This window comes from Sebastes fasciatus, chromosome 12, assembly GCF_043250625.1.
Source record: "Sebastes fasciatus isolate fSebFas1 chromosome 12, fSebFas1.pri, whole genome shotgun sequence".
NCBI lineage: Eukaryota > Metazoa > Chordata > Actinopteri > Perciformes > Sebastidae > Sebastes > Sebastes fasciatus.
In genome coordinates, this window is record NC_133806.1 from 3,317,502 (window position 1) to 3,336,532 (window position 19,031).

The window sequence follows — 19,031 nt, forward strand, 5'->3', positions numbered from 1 at the left end:
GTCCCCTTGACCTCTGACCTCAAGATATGTGAATGTAAATGGGTTCTATGGGTACCCACGAGTCTCCCCTTTACAGACATGCCCACTTTATGATCATCACATGCAGTTTGGGACAAGTCATAGTCAAGTCAGCACACTGACACACTGACAGCTGTTGTTGCCTGTTGGGCTGCAGTTTGCCATGTTATGATTTGAGCATATTGTTTTATGCTAAATGCAGTACCTGTGAGGGTTTCTGGACAATATCTGTCATTGTTTTGTGCTGTTAATTGTTTTCAAATAATAAATATATACATACATTTGCATAACGCAGCATATTTGTCCACTCCAATGTTGATAAGAGTGTTAAATACTTGACAAATCTTCCTTTAAGATACATTTTGAACAGATAAAAAAGTGTGCGATTCATTTTCGATTAATCACGGTTAACTATTGACAAACGCGATTAATCATGATTAGATGTTTTAATCGATCGACAGCCCTAGTTTAAATCTGAATCTATACAACTCAAGCATGACGAAACTGGATAAAAGGAAACTATGTAGTACATAAATGTGGCACCAATTCATTTGTTTTATGCAATGCACTTAAGTGGGGACTACTGTAGGGACCCTACCGTGTGAGAGCAGCAGCAGATACCCTCTGATCAGCCGTTTAGATAGACATCATCCATGTTGCAATCCAGACGCTGTGAAACCAAAAGTATAGTTTCAATGTTTCTCAGTGCTTGAATAAAAGCAGAATAAAAGACTTGAAATGACATTTTGAATGTGGGGAGAAAAGCAATGTTCTGTTATGAACCACTGCATAGCTTTTATCATCAGTCACATCTCACTGCACCTTTGCCTCTGGCTGTATTTCGCCTTCTCTTTGGGGGGCGTTACTCTGGTGCTGTTGCGCTCTGGTTGATCTGCTCATCTCTTCCAAAAAATCATTGTCATAAACACAGGAAGGACTGTCCTCCTCAGGGTTACTCTCGGATCTGCAGTGGCCTGATTGTGCGTCCTCGTCTTGTGATCTAATAGCAAGGGGGGGTTAGGGAAATTGGCAGAGAACAAATTAGATGCTCTAAATATCTCCTTTAATTTAGGTATATTAGGATTAGGTGGCATCTAGTGGTGTCGTTGCAGATTGCAACCAACTGAGTACCCCTCCGCTCACTCCTCCCTTTCCAAGACTGCGGTAACGTGAGCAGCAGAGTGCAAAACCGTGAAAACGCTGTTCGCCATCCGTACCATAATACCGTTGGCCCATAGGTGACATAAAAATGTGAAAGGCTCTCTCTAGAGCCAGTGTTTGGTTTGTCCGTTCTGGGCTACTGTAGAAACATGGCAGAGCAACTTGGCGGACTCCGTGAAGATGACCCGCTCCCGATGTAGATATGAAGGACTCGTTCTAAGCTAACAGACACACAATTATTATTTTCAGGTGATTATACACATAGTTATGAATATTATTTTCCATTTCTGCTAATACAACTCTCGAAATGTTACACATGGTTCCTTTAATCTTCTGCACATCAATACATGGCCCATGTTGACAAAAACCTTTAACTTTTGTATGTTTGAAGTCTTAGAGGAGAGACAAAAATAAAATAGGCTATACTCACATGTCATAAATAACTGACTTTTTTCCTCACTACATACTCAATATCATATCAATACTTAAAGACAAATATTTGTGCTGTTATTGAGAAAACAGTAATTTGATTTACCTTTGAAAGCTGCTGTATGTTTGTTCTTGCCGGACATTGTCCGATAAACCGTGTGTCCTTAAAAAGAAGATGCAAAAATGTGATTTGAATTCAGCAAATTTGAAATAAATCATTGTCGAGTATAAACACTAAATTCCAGTTTCACACCTTAAAAGGACACCAGTGTTGCACACGGAGCCTGGTGGTTGTCTGTGGGTAATATAATAACAGTAAAAATATTATATATCATAGCAGTACAGTCATTACAGTATTCATACATGTATGACAAAGAGTGAAATCTACCAACCTGTTTCTAGAATATTTTCTGTAAATCAACATCGCACATCCAAAGGACAAACCAATTCCTAGGAGTATTAAAGGTGACAACCACATATACAAAGAGGCTGTAAAAGGAAAATAACTTAATTAGTAAATATGATACACACACAAAAATAACTCTTGGTCTGCTTTTGGGTGTAGTTTGTAATGATAATGTAACTTACATGTTTTTGAGAAATCTACAGACAGCTGTTTGATGACGCTGCCCAGTGAGTTTGTGGCTGTGCAAGATAAGTTAGATTGGTTTTGAGCTGGGCCACTTATTTCCCCAGAGACTACATTTTTGTTATTCGTGGAAAGAATGCTGAAGGAGGATGGAAGAGTATCATTTCCATCAATGGCCCAGTTAATAGTGGCATTAGGGGACGCCTCCGCCTGGCAGACACAATGCACAACTTCCCCTGTCAGGTGGCACGAGGACTCTGGTAGGATTACTGGGGCATCTGGAAAGATGGAACGAAAAGGCTATTTAACAAGTAATCAAACCTCTCTGACATCTTGGATTTATTGTAGTGGTGGAACGTAAGTACTGTACTTAAGTACAATTTTTAGTTTTTTGTGCTATACTTGAGTATTTCCATTTTATGCTATTTTTAAATTTCCACTCCACTACATTTCAGAGGCAAATGTTGTACCTTTTACTCCACTACATGTATCTGACATCTTCAGTTACTTTGCAGATTCAGTTTATTAATACAAAACATAAATCAACGATTAAATGATGATGTATTATTATAGATGAAGCTACCCAGCAGTAATTAAAATGAGCTCCAGCTTTACAAGCTCCAATAATATAAAATACATCATACTGAAAATGGGCCATTCTGCATAATGAGTACTTATACTTTTGATACTTTAAGTGGTAAATGGCCATGGATGCACTGGGCCTGACTTGTCCCGGCATTACCGAGTTTAGAGGTCCGAGTTTAAAATTAGAGTACGGTTTTCATCATTATATCGTATGTATGTATGCACCACGCAACGCATTGCACCACACAACGCATCACGCAACGCATCACGCAACGCACCGCACCGCACCGCACCGCACCGCAGCGCACCAAACTCCTCTTTCTTTCTCTCTCTCTCCTCCACTTCCTCATGCTCTGTACCTCCCTGCTTGATGGTGTGATCCTTGTCTGTCATCACCTGATTGGTCTCACGGACGTCATTAACACAACATTCAGTCACAGTCAGTGCATGGAGTGCACGTGGTGCGGAGAAGATCATCCTGTCATACTGCCTTGAATTAATTCAAGAATTTTTTTTTTAAAAAACGGCTCTGGGACGGGAGCCGGCTCTTATCGTTTACTTAAAAGAGCCAGCTCAATGAACCGGATCGTTCGCGACCAACACATCGCTATTTTCCCTGGGAGGTTTTAACACCAACACTCCAGACCAAGTTATTTTAATGATCAGTAAAGCTTGTTTTTTTTAAACCACTGGGCATTGCTTTGTTTCACAAAGTCCTGTGTATTGTATTGTGTTATGTTTTGCCAACATTGGAAATGCCCATGGTTGGGTAGCTACACAGGCATGAGATGTCTTTCTGTCTGGTGTGTGTTGGTGCTTGATGTATGTTGTATTTTGGTTTCAGTGCTCTAGCTACAGAGTTATTCCTGCTCCCAAATGTTGTTGCTTATGCTAAACAATATCACCTCAATGTCCATTTACAATCCGTCCTGGAGATTTCAATGCAGTCACATCATCTTTTTAGCAGATGGAGTTGCACAGTTGTTTCTTTTCTATTATTTCGGCTCCATGTTGGCATTAAAATCAGCAGAGTCAATCTCTGCTATATATGTTAAATAGGTGTCATGTGTGGTTCTGGTACAGTAATCAACCAAATAAGTGCTCAAATATGAGAGAGAACAGATGAAAATCTCTTGTTGGTCTCTTTCATAACCAAACTGTGTGAACTGTTGTACCTCTTAACCTTAACTTACACCTCTTTTGTTTACGCCTTAGTAGTATTAAACATGTTAAAATAATCTTATTTCACTCTGCTGACAGTATCTCATACATATGTACAGTATATGTATTTATATATTCTGTGTCAAGTTGTTCCAACTCTTAACTGAAGCTGTATGATAAGGTGAAATATTAAAATTTGTTATCCATCATTATGCATTTCCCAAACTTCAGCTTGACATGTGGTATGTTGGAAACATCCACAATAATATAAAATAATGTTGTGTGGGTTTGAACAATGTTTGGCTGCAGAGCATGCTTTTGTTAATGAGTGACCCACATGCAGGCTGCTGCCTGTTAAGTGTTAATTTCTCTGGTGGTGTTGTTCAGTAGCCTGCAGAGCAACTCATTGGTGTTTAATGTTTAGCACTGTATTCCCTAAGAAAGTAAGATTATATCATTAAATTCTGATGCAATAGAGGAAATAGAATGTAATATTTCTTTACATTGAACACCCAGATCCAACCAGTTGGACTTCCCCGTGCCAATGTCATTGTACGCGATGCAGGAGAGAGAAGTGTCTCGCTTGATGTTGTCGAAGAGCCTTTTCCTCTCAGTTGAAGTTATTTCGTTGTTCTGACCCATCCGTCTTTCCAGCCATATGTAGGTGTGTGGTTGTGGGTTACAGTTAGCTGCACACTCCATGGTGACGCTGCCACCCTCCACTATCGGTTCCTTTTCCAGTGTCAGGGTCACAGTCACAGGTTCATCTGTGGGTATAGGAAATCAGAATGTACGATAAAATAGTAAGACCTGGCAAGGAAATGTACTTCTGTCATTTACTGTATACTTTGAACTGGTGAACTGTATCACTTACATAAAACGTTGAGTGTAATTTGTCGACTCCTTGTGGTGAAGGTTCTGAACTTCGCAGAGCACAACATTTTGCTTTTATGCATTTCATATGTTGCCAGTCCTTTAAGTGTCTTTGTGTACGACCATTGACCCTGTACGTCCTCATTGAAAGTCATCGAAGTGAAGTTTTTTAGAAATGGACTTATGTTCCAATGAAGGGATGGAGGTGAGAAAGGGCAGGAGTACAAGTTAACGCTGCAATTAGCCTGCAAAATCTCCCCATCCACTATTTGCTTCTGAATGGAGATTAAGGGAGCTTTTCTCTCTGGAAGTCAAAACAAAGTGATATTGGAAAAATCAGGAAAATATAAAAAATATATATATATAAAAAAATAACATTATTTCCAGATTAACAACTGTGTGAATGAAATGTACTATTACAGAAATGGCGTATGTGAAGTTTAAAGGTGGTGAGGTTTTCCCTTTGCTTTACATGGACCACAGGTTGGGTAAGGTGAAGGTAAAGTGTGTGGTGTTTAGGATCAGTAACTGTGTAGCTTTCAGCGTAGTCAACAACTTAATAATGTGGATATGTGAGTTCAAGTATAGAGGAAAACTGCAATATGTTAAACTGTGTTGTTAGCATGCTTTAGGTGCGTGTGGCGCAGTGAAGTGAGGTGCAGTGGTGTTTCCTGGGCGCTTTAAGAAATTGTTACGAGGGCTGAATGATTTTGAAAAAATATCTAGGCCCGATTGCAATTATTTTGACCGATATTGCAATTGCGATATGATTTGTGATATTATAGAAAATTATAATTTTTACATAATTATTCTCATTTTCCTTGAAAAACATATTAAAATGATTATGGTGTGATTTTTGCAGGGATCTGTTCCAAACAAAGATGTTTTCTTTAGTCTGTAGAATATGATGTATAAGTCAGGACATCTCTGCAGCTCGACAATATTTGATTTTAAATGGTATTTTGACACACATTTCAGCTTTAACAAATATTGCGCCCCCTGCAATTTGGAAATTTCAGTAGGCCATATTGCAATTTTTGGATTAATTGTGCAGCCTAATTCTGTTACTCTTGCATGGTAGAGTATGTTTTTATTAATGAATGTAACCTGCAAACTTTTACTTTCAAACTTTGATTTTCTAAATTAAATTAAAGTTTACAAATACTTACCAACAAAGATAGTTACAGTTTGAAGATGGAATTTCTGAGTTGTTTTGGAGTCTGGGTTGATCCAAACATAAACTTTGAGGTTGTTGTCTGCCTTCTTCACATTATCAATCATCAGGGTGCAGTTGCCCTCTGCAGCTTCACCCGGTACTGAGGTGCGTCCTCTGAACTGGTGTTCCTCTGTATTTGGGCGGTCCCCGTCATACACCACGGGATAATGGGTGATATGGTACTGGTACCAGATGACCCGAGAATGATGTTGTGTCTGACATGGCACCATAACGCAGCTCCCCTCCACTGCGGTAACTGTTGTGGGTACAGCGATGCTCCAGCTTCTCACCTGCTGAAGCATTGAAAAGACTTTGTGGGGTGTGAGGAGGAGGAGGAGGAGGAGGAGAAGAGAGAGAGATGTGGTTGTTCAATTTCGTGATGCTACTTTTGGTGATGAATGAGAAAATAAAATATGTGACGCAAAGGACATGCACAGAGAGATGTGACTGTGAGATCCGATTAACCACAAAGCTGAGTTTGCTGCAGTATTTAGAGCCACTTACCACACCAGAGTGACATGAAAAAAAGCAATGACTTCTCAGAAACAATATATTATTAGGACCATACATCACACTTTTTTTTGTATGCAGATCCGCTACATTGCAAATATAGTGTTAATACAAAATGTGTGGCAATACTTTTAACAATATCAGAAAAACTGTAATTACTGTTTTATTAATTACTATATTATCAAGCAATGTATGTTTCCATTGTTACACAATTATGACTTTTTGTTATAGGTAGTGAAAAGCTCCACCTATTATTTATCTACTACACAGTGTTCTAACAATAATCGTAGTAATGAAGGGTGTCAGTAATTGCTATATTCATTTATTTGTATTTGAAAACTATGCAGGTTTGAGGTTGCTTTTTTACTTTTTTAGGCCAAACTCTCAGAAATTGGGTATAGTCCTTTTTAAGATGTGACTAATATAAAGAAAAATTAGCTTATTGTGTTATCTTTTTTATGTTTTAATGTTACTAAGAAACAAAAACAGAGAAAAACAAACACATAAAGCTCAATATTACCCGTAAACAAGCTTAACAGATGAGCAGTCTCCATGAAGAGTAGTAGTCGCAGTACACCATTCAGTAAGTCACCTTTTGACCTCTCAATTTCTGAAACACAGCCGCTGTAACAATGTTACTACAATTAGATTATGATCATTTTGTGATGTATAATTACGATGCTCTTTTACACTGTGACACAGGAAACTGTTGAAAATACTGAGCAGATGTTTAATGGTAAATAACGGTCATATATTATTAAGTCATTATGTCGCTGCAAAGCATCTAGAGGAGTCATTTTTTGACACTTAAAAACCTCAAGCACCAAAAGGTTTGATTCATTTTCAGTGAATCACAACCACAGACTATTGTTCTGTAACAGTAAATCACAATGTAGGACTAAGTACTATGACAGTAGTTTTGAGAATTTGAAAAATTGTTTCTGGTTTCACAGTTTTCTTTGAGTGATATTGACAAGAGGGCTTACCTTGCCAGATGAGCTGCTGCATGAATGTATCTGCAATGATGTGTGTGCTCAAGCCCACCTTTTTACCACCACCTAATCCCCTCTACACCTCCCTCTGTTCTATTCAGTCTCAAACAGGAAACTTGCTGAGGTCGTTTAAAGCAGTCGGCCTGAACGGTGAGAAAACCTGAAAGAGAGGCTCTATTGCCTGTTTTCTAAAATCTGGTATAAGAAACACTTGTTGCACAGTACATGTTTAAAACACCGTGGTTAGGGTAAAATGCATTTAAAGATTGAAATTGAATACAGAATGTGAGATTGATGGAAACGTTCAGATACTGGTTTGGAAGAATACACACATGCAACTCTAGACATAAAGGAGAATGTAGACTGTTACTTTTGCAAAATAAAATATATTATTGCTTTCTCTTTGTGTTTATATATTTACAGCCAGTTCAGTTTGAACAAAAAAATAAATGTTAAAAATAATTCAATAGGCTAAACAAAATATGCCACACTGTCAAATAAATGTTAAACAGCAGGGCCTCTCCTTCACTTTACACATAGCATCATCATTATATGAGTAGAAACTAAATGTGAATATACAGTATTTTATATTATTATTAGGGCTTAAAATATTTAATCGCAATTAATGGCATGATTGTTCATAGTTAATCGCGATAAAAGTATTTAATTCTCTTATCAACATGGGAGTGGGGGAATATGTTTGCTTTATGCAAATGTATGTATATATTTATTATTGGAAATCAATTAACAGCACAAAACAATGACAGATATTGATCCAGAAACCCTCACAGGTACTGCATTTAGCATAAAACAATATGCTCCAATCATAACATGTCAAACTGCAGCCCAACAGGCAACAACAGCTGTCAGTGTGTCAGTGTGCTGACTTGACTATGACTTGCCCCAAACTGCATGTGATTATCATAAAGTGGGCATGTCTGTAAAGGGGAGACTCGTGGGTACCCAAAGAACCCATTTACATTCACTGATCTGGAGGTTAGAGGTCAAGGGACCCTTTAAAAATGGTCATTTCAGTTTTTCCTCGTCAAAATTTTGCACAAGTTTGGAGCGTTATTTATCCTCCTTTGTGACAAGCTAGGATGACATGGTTGGTACCGATGGATTCCTTATGTTTTTGTAGTTTGGCCTGCTCCATCCTAAAATTTGCAAGTTGTGTTAATTTATTAAAGAAATTAGTGAAGTTAAAATGAATTTGTGTTAACGCGTATTATTATCTTTGACAGCCCTAATTATTATACATTAACACAATAGAAATTGTGAAAAATTGTCATCATTATTTTCATTATTATGCACTTAAAATGTGATAAAAAATATTGTTAGTTCAGTGACACATAAATCTGTCAAGATCTTAAAAACCTCAGTAACTTAAATAGGAACATATTAATCTGTGAAACAAAATTTCTTTCATAGTTGACAAAACAAGAAAGATAAGATCAGATATTCCTTTATTAGTCCCGCAGTGGGGACATTCGAAGTGTACAGCAGCAAAGAGGATAGTGCAAAAAACAAGATGCATCGGCTAACACAGTAAAAAAAGAGCTAAACAAAGTGTAACAAAATATGAACCATTTAAATAGAAGGAAGTATAAAAGCAGTATATACAGTATTGACAATAAACAGACTATTAACAAAATTGCACAAGTGGAAAATGATATTACACAGTATGAATTACACCTGAGTAGTAATAATGATAATGATATTGCACAGTCATTATACAGTATAGTATATATATAATATAATATAATACATTATATTACATAATATAATATAAAGCATACATACAATATATATATATATATATATAATAGAAAGCATGCATACAAGAGAGTAAGACAGTCTGAAAATTATCTTTCAAAACTTAGCACAGCAATATAGAGCTGTGCTTTATTTATGCATAGAACTCTTGTCTTTAAATTTAACCTGGGCGTATTCACTTTCCACTTCCTTCTCCACATTTCCAGGCTTCACTGTGTCGTATAGAATTCCCATCTCTGATGCGTTCACAAAGCTTCTGCTCGTGCCTCCCACCATGCAGCTCTCCTCCTCCAGATGGGATCTAACAGGCTGATGCATGTCCACACAGTCTTCTCTCGTCTTCTTCTTGCTCTTGGTCTTCCAATTCACAGAAGAGTAGATCACATCATTTCCTTCCTTTTTCTTCTCTGAGCTTTTACTGACTCCTTCTGCATTGTTTGGTCCAGAGCTTGGCAAGTTGGCGCTGTCTGGCTCAGAGACAGTTGCAGGCTGGGCGACATCTGTCTGTCTCAGTGCGTTGGTGTTCACATAAATGTCCTCTTCTGTTGTGTTTGGTACCTGTGCAGTTAAAGAGAAAACATCAGTTGCACAGATACTCTGCTAATCCGGTTTAATTAAGTAGAAAACTGCCTGGCTCTAAGTCAAAGTACCTCATTTCCCTCTCCACTTGTTAGAGGTTGGCTCATAGTAACTGCGCTGGTGTCACCTGTGCACTGACTCTTCGGAAGGTTACGCTGAGTCTTCTGAGCCCTGGAAAATACAGCAGAACATTTAACTTACAATTGTATATCTGAGTCATCTTTTTTTCTCATTTATTAATCAACAGGATGAAACTGTTGATCACAGAGAAAGTTAAAAACTTGGAGCAGAAAATGAAACTAATCTCAAGGGAATGAATTTAAACTTGTCTGGCAATCAGCATTTTAATGGCATGAGTTTTTGAAGTGAAATAAATAAACTGACAGAGCTTTCAAGAGTCATATGTGTTCAAGTTGCATGTGGATTAGAACAAATTATTAGAAAATCCCACAAATCATGTAATATGTCAGCAGAGAATAGTCTTGAAAATCAAAACAACATATGGCAAACACAGACAAACTGCCTCTGCAAGGAGGAGCTACAGGGATATGATTGTCTGTTATATAAGTGCTAATTGACATGAAACCTATTTTAGTATTACCCACCAGTGTTGGCAGTGGATTTACCTAATAGTCTACAAAGGCAAACTTCATTTTACACCTCTTCCTAACTGGCAGCAATGCGAACATCAGATTGTTTCAGTTTTTCCCAATGAAGATGTCCTCATCTGCTCCGTGCATCAGCGAACAGGCAAAGCAACATGTCGCTTGCCCTCGCTCTATTTATGGGAAGTTATGCGCACCCCCATTCTATTTTCACAGGTCAGAATCGCCGATGACATTTAATCAATATCACTCTCTCTTTGTAAAAGTGAATGACATCACTCCATTCGCCAGAGTTCACTCAGCGCTGCATGTTAGGAAGAGGTGTTATAATCTCTGCATTATTTTGTAGAAGACCCAAACAAATACTGCAAACTGTCAGTATTTATCACAGAGTTAAGAAAAAAAGAGTCAGTGAAAGAGTCAGTAAAAGTTAGCAGAACAATAACTGTTATGTGTTACATTTTGGTGTCTCAAGCTGTTAGCCTACCTGTTCACAAACAGCAGAGCACATACTAGTACTAGTAGAGCAACAACTGTGGTGATGAAAACTGGCAACGTCACTCTGTCTGAAACGTACAAGAGACAATGGAAGATTAGGATAAAGAAGTAATTCAGACAAGAGATAGTTCTTCTGGTAAAACTTTGGACATACTGTATAGTACTGTAAAACTCAGCTTGGTGAGGTGTTACTTCAGGTCACATTAAACACATTAAAAAAGTAAGTACTTACTCCTTTATACCTCTTTTATCAAGAAAGAAGTATCTATGAGCAAGTAGTGTGTGTATATATATATATTAGGGTTGCCAATCGATTAAAATAAGCAATTACTTATTCATAGATACGTCTTTCTTGATAAAAGAAAGAGGTATAAATGAGTTAGTAGTCTATATATGTGTACATATAAGTATTAAAGAAAAGAAAAAAAAACATGTCAGTAAATTAATTTACATAGTAGTCAATAGTATCTCTAATTAAATATGGTTTGAGTCATTTTAAAGGTGCTAAATGAGATTAGGAGCACATCTATTGGGGGCAGTGACTGACCTTGTGGCTCGGAGTTAATGGTGCTAAATAATTAAAAAAAATAATCCATTCACCTATGTACTGTATCGCAATTTTTTTTTTTTTTTTTTTTTTTACGATTTGGAAATAGATTTTTTTAATGCCAGAATCGATATATTTGCTTGAGTCTATACGGAGGTAGAAGGAAGTTGCCGCTTTTATTGTTGTAGTTTGAGTAACGTGATGTCATATCAGTTCCGTATCCATCAAAACCATTCCGTATCCGTCATATCCGTTCCGTATCCGTCAACCAACACAAACCGCAGCTGGCCGCAACCAAGGCCAATGGAAAGGAGGCTGGGTCACGCGTCATCAACGCGTCATAACTTTGGGGGTATAACACATGCGCAGTGAAATCTGGCCTGCACTCGCCAAAATTGAGCCAATCGCAATGCACGACCGCAGCTTCAGTTACACTGTGCATGTGTTATACCCCAAGACCCATGTCGGCCCGTGACCCAGCCTCCTTTCCATTAGCCTTGGCCGCAAAGAGGAAGTACAAAACAGCGGAGGGTCCACATGGATAAGACCTGCACCCTCACATTTTAAATCCGAATTGAAAAATCCCAAGTGGTTAACACTACACATCCAGTAAAGTATGGAAACACTTTGGGTTTCACACATTGCGAGAAAAGCAGAGCTAGACATCATGGCTAAAGCTGCATGCTAAAGCGACTTCATTCTCTGCTCAGGTAGACGTTACTCCTCTATATCTTTAAATAACAAATATTTTTTTGCTGCTATATTAATGCTCTGGATGTAAAATAGAGAACCTTCAAAAGTGATGTTAAACATACTAGATAGCTTGAAACAGGGCGTTTTAACACCTCCAAGAGTCACACCAGATATTTCGACACACTCTTACACAGGCATACAGACAGTGACACCCAAATTAAAAATGTGTGAAATTTGTCAAATATCAACATTGCTTTCAAAAATGCAGTCTTTTCTAGTAAGGCTCTCTCATTCTCTCACTCTCTTTGTGTTCCCGGCCCGTTTATAGTGCCTGTATTTTGTGTGAGCGAGCGTCCCGCTCCTTGAAAGACCTTGCTACTAATTTAAGAAGGTGACATGATGGTAAAGTTGCAGAACAAAAAGAAGTAACACTATATTTGCGCTTCTACCAAGACACCCTGGCTCCTAATTGAAGCCTTAAACGTTTTATTTACAAAAGCGTACGCTGGTATAGCAGTGTTGAAAATATAAAAGTTTGATGGATGATACTAATCCTGGGGCCGAGGTACAGTAGACTGTATTTCATTATTATTACTACGATTATTACTGTGGCTGTAAAAATAGTTTTGAGAGGCATTTCTGATTCAGTGTTTGAAACAAAAAATGAGGCAGCATATACTCACTATGTTAAATGATAATAGGAATAAATTCAACAGTGAAAATATTTAGAGTCTTTAAAGTTCACCAGAATTTCTAGAAATCCTGACGGCTTCCAGCTAACCAATAACATTTACAATCAGTACACAAAATACAGACCGTGACTGTGTGCAGATGTTTGAGGCTCAAGGCTGTAGATATAAAACCGTTGATTGGCAGATCCCAGAGAGTTGGAGCTGCGGCAGAGCAAGGTGGAAAGATCCCTCTCCTGTGGTTGATTCACAGTGATGATGCTCCTCAGACCTGTGTCATTCAGAGGCTCATTGCTTATTAAAAACATGCCAGTGTGATTGACAGGTGACCCATCCAAATACCACTCTAAAGTGGGAGAGGGATTTCCCACGGTGCTGCAGGAACAGTTGAGCTGGGCTGCAGCTTTGGTGCAGTCAGATGAGGGCAGGATCTGTGGAGCAACTGTAAAGCATGTAGAGAAAACACACAAGTTTGGAGTCAAGTAAAGTCACGTTTACTCAAGTTTGCAAAAATGAATGACAAGATGTACTGATATGAAATAATTGTTGAAAAGTTGTGGGTGAAGACTATCATGCTGATTATTTTCTATACGTTGGGGGGCTTTATTGTGAATACATGAATTGTTTGTAGCCATTTTAACCCAGGGCTAGGTTAGTTTGAACTGTGAGCTAAGTTTCATATAATGTGTTATTTAAATAAAATGTGTTTCTTGATGCAAGAGATTGATCAATAAAATGTGTAAATTAAAGTAATAAATAAAGGCTAAGCAGACCACATTAACAGCTTAATGAAAAACTAGATAAAACATTAGATGAACTTTTGAATCAATTTCAATCAGTTTACTGAAATATGACTTTATGCAAAGTAAAACTTCTGAAATGTAATACTTACATTGAACATCTATTTGAGTGAGGTTGGATCGTCCAGCTCCAATGTCATTTTCAGCCTGGCAGAGAAAAGAGCCGTCGTCTTTAGATGCTTTAATGGTCAGAACATGTCCGGTCCCAATAACAGTCTCCTTGCCTCCGTCAGCTCTGTACCAGGTGTAGTTCCTTACTGCTGGGTTGGCAGTACTACTGCATGTCAGAGTCACATTACTGCCCTCTGGTACTGGACCTGAGGGATGGACTGACACTGTGGTGTCTTTGGGGGAATCTGAAAAATAAGTAATGAAACATAAATATTATTGGTATGTGTTACATTGTCTGTTGTAGGTTCTAGCTTCTAATATCTTTATTGTAATAGAAACAGATTAAGAATGCTGACAGCATTTATTTTTAAACTGCATCTGATTAATAAAATACTGTTTTGTCCTGTTTCCCAACTATTCTAAAAGTCCAATATATAAATCTGGTGTTTTGAATCCAGCCCTAATTGGTATTGACGTTAGGGATGTGCATTTCAAGCAAAATTACTATTCGATAATCACTGGGAACTAGTCGATTCTTCAAAAATCCCTACTCTACCTTTTCGCTGGAAAATTATGGAAAAAAACTGAAATTAGGACCAAAACGGATGTATATTTAGGGATTTGTAGAATAATTGATTATACATTGTGCAAAGGGTAAAACTATTATACAAGTATAACAATGATCATACGCCTGAAAACACTGCTGAATCAATAATATACTCTTGAAGTCAAAACATGGCAAGTAGACCATTAGTTATTGAACCTCAAATGGTCAACAAAGCGATTAATACCAGTGTAAACTCAAGTTTCATGAAAGCATCAAGAAACGAGTGGTGAAATGTTGGTTGGCTGCTTCCATTTGAAGGAAAACTTGGAGGAGCGGCTTGTCACTAAAATGAGAGAAGCGCTGGTCCATCTCTCGATTGCACTACGACACTCGCTAACGTTAAGCACACAACCTACGCACGAGTTATTCCTTAAAGGAGTTTGCTACTGGTATAACACATTTTAGTTTTAAAATATTAAAAATACATAATTCTCAGATGCTTAGGCCCGCCGGTGTGTCAACTCAGGTCTGGTGGGACGCGGGGCTTGTAATACACTGGCGGTCACCATTATGTTGAAGTTGTCCTCTTATTGGTGTTGTCAGATTTATAAAACCAATAAATCTCTGTAAAGACTTTAGAATGTTTTTTGTTAGAGCTGCAACTAATTATGAATTTCATTATTGATTAATCTGCTGATTATTTTTGTCAATTTATTGATTAATCATAGTGGCTTTAAATATCCAAATAAACCAGTTAATGACTAAATCTGTTAATTAAATCAGTGCAGTTTGTAAAGATAGACCTATCAGGGTGTATAGAACACATAAGTTTGAAATTTGATACATACACTGAACATCTATATGACTGAGGCTGGATCGTCCAGCTCCAATGTCATTTTCAGCCTGGCAGAAAAACGGACCGTCGTCTTTAGATGCTTTAATGGTCAGAACATGTCCGGTCCCAATAACAGTCTCCTGGCCTCCGTCAGCTCTGTACCAGGTGTAGTTCCTTACTGCTGGGTTGGCAGTACTACTGCATGTCAGAGTCACATTACTGTCCTCTGGTACTGGACCTGAGGGATGGACTGACACTGTGGTGTCTCTGGGTGAATCTGCAATATGAATAAATCATTTGTGTTATTTATAAGTTTAACGTAATCTCATTTTACATAAAATAAAGAAAGATTATGTCACTTTTTTTCTTGCTTTTTTGGCACTTGTTGGACTGTTTTTAAGCCTATAATAATTCATTTAATTAAGCTAATTGAAATGCATTAACTTGATTTTAGAGGTGTGGCAACCATATGATGTTGGCAATAAAAGCAGTCTAAATTCAAAGCTATCATTTAACCATCGGTGCTAGTAAGGACAAATAATCTCACATGAAATATCAGCTGTTAAACTTGTGCTAACAGTTGACTCAGTGCTGCCATCTTGTTTGTTGTAGACGGCAGTACAGGAGATTGTCTTTCCATGATGGTGGTGAGAAGCATTGAAGTTCACAACAGAGGTCTTGACTTTAGTTTTGTCCTGATTCTCCTGCAGTGTCTCCTGACTGTCACCCAGGCCGGAGGTCCATGTCAGATTTGGAGGATGAGACGGACAGGGAGCTGGAGCAGAGCACATCAAACTCACTGAGGTTCCCTCCTTCACCTTCAGTGTGGACGGAGTCAGAGTCGGTCTGGGAGGATCAGCTGGTGGGAAGGTACATATGAACCAGTCACTAAATAAACAGTCATTTCTCTCCATTTTTATGCTATTTGCCAAATGCAATGAATGCAAAACAAGGTCAAATCAGTTCTACAAGGGAAATGAATGACTGAAGTGCAAGTAAACAGACTTTAAAACCTACCTTTGACTGATATATTGATTTTTTGTTGAGTAAAACCATATTTCAGAGCATTGTTGCATTCTACTCTGAACCAATAGTTATCGCTGTGAGCAGGTTGCATGTTGTTCAGGGTTGTGGTGCAGTCTTTATTTCTTAGTCTTTTTGTTTGTTGTGGATCACTGCTGTCAAACACAACAGTCTTTTGATCATTTATCCATACTGCTTTACATGTGCTATCTAAGTTCGATTCATGTTGGGCTGTTACGTCAAAGGAGCAGGGGATGGTCACACAGGATCCACTAAGAACCTCTATAGTCTTCGGCAGTAATGCTTTAAACTCTCCACACAGGGCACCTGAAACACAAGAAACAAAATGAATACTACTTTACAGTCATGAGGAGTTTTTGCTAAAATCTTACCACTAAACCTTATTCTTAGAATAATCCAAATTGACGACGGCAAAGATTAAGCTTTGTTCCCACATTGTTTTTCCTCTAGATGTTTAATTTTTCACCAATCAGATTTAAGTTTTAAGAAAAAGGCAGCAGAATATAAATGCTTCACTAACATTGCATAGCTATAGTTTTTTATAGAAAGAACTTCAACTCACCTTGCAGCAGTGAACCGATGAGGAGAGTCAGAGCTGCAGCCATCTTTGTGTGTCCGGAGAGGCAGAAACTCTGGAGATTACACATTAACACTCACATGTTTAGTGCATTTCATCCCTAACTAACTTTTTATAGTCAGGTTTATGTTGGAGGCCACTATTGAATGCAATATTTGCAGAGGTTGCAGATGGAGAAATGTTTTGCTGAGTCTATATTTCTTTTTTCGATCATCAATACAGAACATCCATGAACGCCGGACATAACCAAATAACCGTAAAGGTGCTAAATATGGAATTGGGAGCATTTCTATTGCCTCTCAAAGGCTCTGTACATGGCGACAGCAAGCCGGTGACTCGCAGCTAACGGTGCTAACAGAGCTAACAGTGCAAACAACGGCGAAAGTACTGACAGGGATAAATGTTCACCTGACACCGGGACGGCATTATCAGCTGTAACAACCATATGAGAGCAGTGCAGAGCAGCAGCTGTGAGCTAGCTAGTGGGGCACGCTCACATGCACGGACATGCACTAAAAACACATCTGGCTATGTCAACAAAGGATAGAGAAGCTTGGATTACAACACACACTGATGGAGAGTGACTTCATTCTCTGCTCAGGTAGACATTACTCCTCTATATCTTTACATAGCTAATAGTTGTTTGTTTGTAAATGCACAGTTACTCTTCCACTATATTGAGGAACAGAGGCGACATTGCGATGTGCGCATGTGCAATAGTCACATCGCAGGAAGTGTGATGTTGCGTGTGTGCTTATGTCAACCTGCCTACTGGTGTTGACAGCACTTCAATTGTGCTTTTGAGAACAAAGGAAGAAAAGCGCCGTTAACAAAAATACCCCTGTAGGATGATTTTTTTCAATGAAATGCAGTCTACCTCAGTCCCAGGAAGCATCATGCATCAACGTTTTTTTATTTTCAACAATGCTATACTGGTGTACGCTCTTGTACATATAACCATTTATGGCTTCAGTTAGGAGTTAAGGGCCAGGGTAGAAGTGTTAATACTAATGTTACTTCTCTTTATTGACTGCTAGTGTCTGCAACTTTTCCATCACGTCACCTTCTTAAATTACTAGCTAAGTTTGTGGTGTCACCCATTTCTTCAGTTTTTTTCAGGAAGTGGAAGGCTTAAAGTAGGTATGTGACACTCACAAAATAAAGGCACTATAAATGGACCCGGAGCACAAAGAGAGTGAGAGAATAAGACAGCCTAACTACAAAAGACACAATTTTTGAAAGAATATTTGACTAATTTGACAAATGTTTAATTTGTGTGTGTGTGAGAGAGTGTGTTGAAATATCTGGTGTGACTCTTGGAGGTGTTAAAACGCCCCACTTCCTGCTATCTAGTATGTTTTACATCACATTTTAAACGACTCAAACCAAATTTCACAAGTTATCTCTCAGAACACTTGAATTACAATATGCTGAAAGGTTATTATGGAATTTTTGCCCAATCATGCAAAAAACATACTGCCTACTGCCACTTTAATACCTTTATATTAGGGCTGTCAAAGTTAACACAATAATAACATGTTAACGTGAATTTGTTTTCTTTAACGCATTAGGGCGACTTGTGATTTTGGAGGTCGTAGCAGGCTCAGGTTTTAAAACTAGAGTGAAGATACTGGCATCATATGAAACCAGAAATCCATCGGTACCAACATGTCATACTAGCTTGTTGCGAAAGGAGGTTAAATAACGCTCCAAACTCACGCTAAGTTTTGGTGAGGAAAAACTGTCATGGCCATTTTCAAAGGGGTCCTTTGACCTCTGACCTCCAGATACGTGAATGTAAATGGGTTCTATGGGTACCCACGAGTCTCCCCTTTACAGACATGCCCACTTTATGATAATCACATGCAGTTTGGGGCAAGTCATAGTCCAGTCAGCACACTGACACACTGACAGCTGTTGTTGCCTGTTGGGCTGCAGTTTGCCATGTTATGATTTGAGCATATTGTTTTATGCTGAATGCAGTACCTGTGAGGGTTTCTGGACAATATCTGTCATTGTTTTGTGTTGTTACTTGATTTCCAATAATAAATATATACATACATTTGCATAAAGCAGCATATTTCCCCACTCCCATGTTGATAAGAATATTAAATACTTGAGAAATCTCCCTTTAAGGTACATTTTGAACAGATAAAAAAATGTGTGATTTTTTTGTAATTAATTGCGATTAATTAT

General features: G+C 38.2%; 2 protein-coding genes across 2 annotated transcripts in view; both read right to left on the reverse strand.

Annotated features, from left to right (window-relative positions):
* Positions 1-615: 615 nt before the first annotated feature.
* LOC141778360 (B-cell receptor CD22-like) lies at positions 616-7,340 on the reverse strand. The gene is made up of 10 exons (XM_074652580.1): positions 7,063-7,340; positions 5,986-6,342; positions 4,818-5,120; positions 4,447-4,710; positions 2,197-2,475; positions 2,001-2,097; positions 1,862-1,903; positions 1,715-1,771; positions 841-1,018; positions 616-688 (listed from the first exon to the last, which is right to left on the reverse strand). Exons 1-10 carry the CDS (start codon positions 7,094-7,096, stop codon positions 647-649), a joined length of 1,653 nt encoding a protein of 550 aa, XP_074508681.1. The 5' UTR covers positions 7,097-7,340; the 3' UTR covers positions 616-646.
* A 1,643-nt stretch (positions 7,341-8,983) lies between these two features.
* The window catches only part of LOC141778354 (myelin-associated glycoprotein-like), a 39,804-nt gene continuing 29,756 nt past the window's right edge, over positions 8,984-19,031 (reverse strand). The window contains exons 3-10 of the mRNA XM_074652573.1: positions 16,232-16,564; positions 15,762-16,073; positions 15,228-15,491; positions 13,814-14,077; positions 13,049-13,363; positions 10,982-11,060; positions 9,961-10,060; positions 8,984-9,868 (exon numbers count right to left, since the gene is read on the reverse strand). Coding sequence (XP_074508674.1) covers positions 9,440-9,868; positions 9,961-10,060; positions 10,982-11,060; positions 13,049-13,363; positions 13,814-14,077; positions 15,228-15,491; positions 15,762-16,073; positions 16,232-16,564 — 2,096 coding nt within the window. The 3' untranslated portion in view covers positions 8,984-9,439. The remainder of the gene's footprint in view (positions 9,869-9,960; positions 10,061-10,981; positions 11,061-13,048; positions 13,364-13,813; positions 14,078-15,227; positions 15,492-15,761; positions 16,074-16,231; positions 16,565-19,031) is intronic.